Source organism: Marmota monax, unplaced genomic scaffold (genome assembly GCF_021218885.2).
Source record: "Marmota monax isolate L192 unplaced genomic scaffold, Marmota_monax_Labrador192_F-V1.1 WCK01_AAM20220418_F8-fsc00055, whole genome shotgun sequence".
NCBI lineage: Eukaryota > Metazoa > Chordata > Mammalia > Rodentia > Sciuridae > Marmota > Marmota monax.
In genome coordinates, this window is record NW_026695205.1 from 3216896 (window position 1) to 3222895 (window position 6000).

Sequence of the window (6000 nt, forward strand, 5' to 3'; positions counted from 1 at the left end):
GATTGGCGCTGACCTGCCTTTGGAGTCAGGAAGTGTGCCCTTCCCTGCAGTGACTCCCCGCCACTCTTGGCCCCTTGACTTTGCTGACAAGCTCAACACCTTCCCTCCGGCATCACCCTGCCTTGCTTCAGTGTGGCCTCTTAGGAAAGCAGGGAGACCGCCCCTTGGGGACGCTCACAGCCAGGACAGAAGAAGAGGAATGAAAGGAGCATGGTTATTGTCCTGTGAGAGTTCATTCTAAATAGGGTGCAGAAAACTTCCAGCTTCTGGGAGGAATTGTTGATTAAACCGGAAAAGGGATAGTTCTCTGCATGAGCCCAGCAGTCAATAAACGTCGCAAGGCGCATTGTTGGTTGGGTGTTCCAGAAGAGCACGGTGCAGCCTCACATGAGCTTGATCAAATAAGAGAATCTTCCTTCATGAGCTTCAGGTCACTTAGGCCTTTGAATAATTAATAATAATAATAATAATAGGTGAGGGAATCCTTCTGCACTCATCCTTAGTGTTGAGTGAGAGCCAGGGAGGCCTGAGGACCAGCTCCCAGGCAGCCTGGTCTCTGACAGCAGGGGGTGCCAGGAAGAAGGGGCTGCAGGGGTGAGCTGTTTCCCCAGCTCTAGGCCAGAGGCTCTCACTCTGTATCCTGACCCAGGGGGTCACTGCTTTCCAGGTGTGTGAGCTGAGGCAGCCCACCCCCCACCCTGCTCTCCAAGCCCTTCTTTCCCACTCTTTTGACCGGGGCTTACTGGTGTTGACGGTGGCCTCATGCCTCCTGGGCGAGATGAGAGTATGGACCATGAGCTTGCCTGGAGGTTAGCTAGGTGACATGTGCCACTGACAGTCTTCACTGCCCAAAGACTGACCCCATGTCAATGTGAGCTGAGGGCACAGCTGTCCTGGACCTCACTGTGCCATCACTACCTCAATGCGGGCACCAATGGTCACATTGGAAAGTCCCCTCAGTGCACTCTACCGGCTGCTCTCACCAGCTCAGACAGAGCCTTGGAAGGGGACATATTCAGCAAAGCACAGCACTTGTCATTTAGTGATGATGAATTAACTAACGGCTTTAAAGAAAATTGATTTGATTTGTCTTCCAAGACTGCCGTCCCCATCATTCTAAAAGGTGTATGTTCCCACTAAAATATTAGGGTTTCTTTTTTTTTCTCTTGTTTATTTTTTCTTATTACATTTTCTCTCCTTTCTCTTGGTACCTGCCCCACTGTGCTCAGTCAGCCCTTCATTCCCTTGTTCATTACCTGGATCTGCTGTTACAAGTGCCAAAGATAGAACAGTCCACAAAGCCCATCAGCCCCTGCCCTCTTGAAGTCTGGAGTCTCACACTCATGGTGGCTCTCTGTCCTGCCTGCCTGCCTTTCTTTCTTTCTGACCTAAGTATCCTCCATGCTCCGTCCACAGGAAAGCTGGCCTCATCCTCTCCCAGCTCGGAGACCTCAGCAGCTGGTGCGACGGACTCCTTCAGGAGCCCAAGATCGGCTTGCGCCGCAGCGCGCTCAAGTACCTGGGCTGCCGCTACAGCGAGATCAGGCCCTACGGACTCGACTGGTCAGAGCTCAGCCGGGACCTCAGGAAGACTTGTGAGGAGCAGACCCTGAGCATCCCCTACAATGACTACGGGGACAGCAAAGACATCTGACAGCACGGGGCCAGCGAGTGGCTGCCAAACTGGGGCAGGAGAGCGGAGGGGGACATCTGGGTTGGTTTGTGGGTTTTTATCATTTTTCAATGGAACATCGAAAGCTCCAGAGATGACACCTACCCCAGGGAGGAAGGGGTCCTTTCTCCTTGCGAACTTCTTCAGTCTGATGCGCTCCATCGGCACGATCCGTAAGCCCGCCAGGCAGTGGCTTCATGCAGCACCATTTTTTCCTTAGAGGGTTACTTTGGGACTTGTTTTGGTGTTAATTTGTTTCATCCTTCTTTTTTTTTAACCCCCAAGAGTCCTGTCAAAATGCTCAAGAGTTCTGTCATACTCCCACAAAGGTTCCACCTGGCTGAGGCACCTGCTCTTACTGAGTTCCTGAGTCCATTGCAACTGGGGACAGAGGCCAAGCTGGAGAGCTAGGCCTGCACCGGGCCTGACCTCAGGCCTTCCTTGGGAAGCCTCTGGCTCTGGGAGCCTCAGCCCTGCTCACAGAGGAAGACGAAAAGCAAACTGGGGGACTGGCCCTTGTGTGTGCATCGCGGTTTCCCCCAGGCCTTCCTCCACCCCTCAAAGGTGAAACCTCGCCTCCGTGATCGCCCAGTGGGCCTCCTGGGTTTCTAGGTCTCCCATTTTAAGCCAGGACTAGGATCAAATCTCCCTCAATGGGGCTCTGCTCTGCCTTCTGAACACCATTATCTTTCAGCAGTGACAAGATGCCCCCTGTGAAATCTCCTGGAAGGAGGCGTTCCTAAGTGGCAATCAGATGTCACTGCCAAGTGCACCTTCAGAGACGTCTCCCTGGGAGACTAGCTGGCAGTTCACAACCTACTGAAGTAAGCAGAGTGCAGCATTTAAACAAACAACAAACAAACCCATGCCTCCTTTGAAAGGACCTCTTCAGACCACTAACGTGCACCCCAGCGCCTGCCCCTCACCCGGCAGGTGAGGCTGGGTTCATGTTTGGTCGGGTCCAAGAGGGGCTGGCACGTCCATGTCAGTGTTTCGGTGAACCAGAGCTGTTATTGATCTCCAGAAAGGTCTGTCCTCTCCCTCCCCTTGCTAAACTTGCTGAGTTGCTGGTTTTGCCAGTGGTTTCCCTGAGGACCATCAGCGGGAGGGTGCCGCAGAGGTCGCCACCTTCTGGCTGCTGGCATAGCAGAGTTTCTGTGCAGCCAATCAGCGCTGAGCCACAGCCCCACCCACTGCCTGAGCATGGCACAGAGGCCCAGCTAAGGGGAAGCCAGCCCTCCAGAAACAAGCCCCTGGGGCCATGTCGGCCATCAATGGCCTTAAATGCCCACACCTCACTTTCAGCCACCCTTGCTTTGTCTGGGACCCCTCATGTGGAAACCCACGACAGAGGTCAGAAAGGAGGTGCAGGACGTATGAGATGAACCTGATTGACTTTTCCTAACTGGGAATCAGGACAGACAACAGTTTTGGGGGGGCACTCTGGATATCCTTGAATCCCACAACAACCCCCTGGGGAAAGTGGTATTCTTGTCAAGGTCTCAGTGAAGAGGAAACCGAGGCAGAGAGGCGATGCGGCTTATCCCTGTCCTTCGAGTGCTGTGTGCTGAGCCACAGTGTGAGTCCAGGCTGTTGGACTCCAAGGCACTGGGTCTAGCAGCCCCTGAGCCTTACCGCTCCTCGGGACTGTTGCTCAAAGCACTCAGCCGTCCCAGCTCTGAGCTCCACGGGGACCTCCCCAGAGGGCTACACCTTTCCCAAGCACCATGGCGCAGATGTGGCCACTGTGCAGTGGAACAGGGAGGAGCCGTGGAGCAAGCACCTTTGACCCGCAGCTCTGTAGCCCATGCCTCTCACCAGTGATGGGAACAAGCTAGGATGGGGCGGAAGGCCCAGACTCGCCTCCATCGCTCTCCTCTTCTTTCCAGAGAAACCTTGAATGATGTACTTCATTCTTCCTAATGCCAGGGCCTCAGAGACGCCCCTCCTTCCAGAGCAGAGAACATGGCTGCCCACCTGGGGTGGATGAGGGCCCTCAGGTAAAGTGCCTCCAAAGCAATTGTCCACCACTGCCACGGGAGAGGATGCCACGGGCCGAGGCCATGCTTCTGTTCAAGTCTGTGCAGAAGACGGCATCTTGACTTGGAGTAGCAGGACAGCGAGGCCACCGGCACCTTCCTGCCCAGCAGTGGGGAGACAGGAGCTGACGGCAGGAGGGAGGCGGGGAGTGGCACGGAGCCACCCTGTGTTACCCCTTCCCCCTTCCTGTTTTTATTTTGTAAAGGCACACTACCTTCCTCTCTCCTTCCTTCGTCCTTGTTCCCTGCTCAACCCTGTCCCTCCACCTCCTTTTTGTCCCCTTTACCTTTGTCCCCTCCCTTTGCTTTTTCTGGGCTTCCTCCTTTCCCCTTCCCCAGGATTCTTTTCCTTCTTCAGTGGCCTCTTGTGTTCCCCGGACTACACATGCCTGTCCACACCCCCCCAGCACACCCACACACACCCACACACGCTGTCCACACACCCCTGTGACTGGGTCCAATTTACTTTCAAGTTTAAAAGGCCAACACAGATGGGGTGTGGGTTGTCTTGGGAAGGGCATACAAATAACTGGAGGCTTCTCCCTGGGAGGACACCCGACCACTCCTTGCCAGTGTTCCTCAGTGCTTGCCCCGAGGCACCCATCCTGGCTAGAAAGGGTGACGGGTACCGAGCCAGTATTAGACCTCAAGTTTCCAAGGTGCCAACAGCTCTCATGGAGTCCCTCTGCCCGGTGACACTTCCAGCTCCATGTCCCTTTGAGATCTCTGCTGTTTTCCTCCCTAATGTACATGAACCACTGTAATAGCATAGATCTTGAATGGAGTGTGCAATTGTTTTCCACGGAGTTTGGTCCATTGTTATTTTTAGTTAACTGCATTTCTTGATATTCAATTGTTCTATTTAAAAAAAAAAACCAAGTGTGGAAAGAAACACTTTACTACTGTAGAAGGAAGAAAGAATATAATGTGACCATCTTCAAGTATAACAGTGTTGTTTGAAAGAGAATTATTGTATGATTATAAAAATGAAGTAATCAACTAAATAATAAACAAAGCTGTTAGTAGTGCTGGGTGTGCAGATGTTATTGCCTCAGATCTTTCAATAATCTGAGTGATCTAGTTGGATCGACTGAGGAGTAGTTAAGGTTTTAAATATCACACCTTATAGTACAATAGGCCTTGTAGCCAACATCCTAATAGAAATAAAAAGAAGAGTCAGAGTTTTCATGGCCAATTATAATTGCTTTTATGAGGTAGTGAGTCTCATCTTCTCTTTACCACCTTCTCCAAGTTATTAGTCAATATAAATGCATCTATTCCAGGTCTTCTGTATTTCAGACATCATGTGCAATGCAGAGGGTATAAGCTGGTTTTCTCTGGGAGTATGGCTTTTTAGCTGGTGAGCTTATCCTAACAGGAGTAAGAAGAACTAAGACAAAGACATATATGGGATGCTGTGGGAGAATTTACACTTCAGGCATCCAAGGAAAAGGTTGCAAAAGGCCCTCCCGGACATCCTCGACCTGCATTCTGTAGAGGCATTTGGAATAGACTGGGTATTACGCAAGGCCTCACAGGGAGGAGCCCAAAACACTTAATCTCTCTCTTCCTCTCTACAATGTAACTTTAGATGTTATCTGGGCCTCTACCAAAACATGTGATTCCCTTTAAATTCCTCCATAATCAGATGTTAGGAGCCTGGGCTTAAGACACCCTCTGGAAAAGCCAGGATCAAAGTCCTCCTCCCTGCCCAAGCAGGATGATTAAAAGAAGATGAAGACCCGGGACACACATTCTCCCCACCCCTCCCATCTAGAAGTAGTGCCGCTGCCTCTGTGCTTGACTCCGGGCAGGTTTGTGACCAACAGGTGATGAAGGAAGTGACAGGATGGGACTGCAGTAGGAGCCCTAAGAGCTGGGGCTCCTCCTGCTCCTTCTCTGCAGCTCCGTGCGGGTCCCTCATGATGCGCAGGTCCTGTGTAGGCAATCGGGTTCCCAGTCTCAGGCCAAAGCCTGAGATACACAGTCGAAGCTGTCCTGGGCCCTGGAGGCTACATCCCTCCACCAGACAATGTCCATCGATGCTTTGTGGAAGAGCAGAATCACCTTGCCAACCCCTCCTGAATTCCTGACCCCCAAATTATGGTACCTAATAAAATAGTTATTTTTAAGCCAATAAAGAGTCTGCTAAATAAAGGTCATCTGATTGAGACCCATGGTGCTGGCATCTGGGTGAGGGTGTGAATTCACATGGAAGCAGTGGGCTCCTGTGCCAGCAGGGCTCCCGTGCAGAATGCTTGTCTGGCTACAGGTGAGTCTTTGATCCAT

General features: G+C 51.9%; 1 protein-coding gene across 5 annotated transcripts in view; it reads left to right on the plus strand.

Annotated features, from left to right (window-relative positions):
* Astn1 (astrotactin 1) overlaps positions 1-4736 on the plus strand; it is a 287512-nt gene extending 282776 nt beyond the window's left edge. For all 5 annotated transcript variants that reach the window (XM_058574484.1, XM_058574485.1, XM_058574483.1 and 2 more), the window contains one exon: positions 1417-4736. In XM_058574484.1, coding sequence (XP_058430467.1) covers positions 1417-1654 — 238 coding nt within the window. In that variant the 3' untranslated portion in view covers positions 1655-4736. The remainder of the gene's footprint in view (positions 1-1416) is intronic.
* The last annotated feature ends 1264 nt before the right edge of the window (positions 4737-6000 follow it).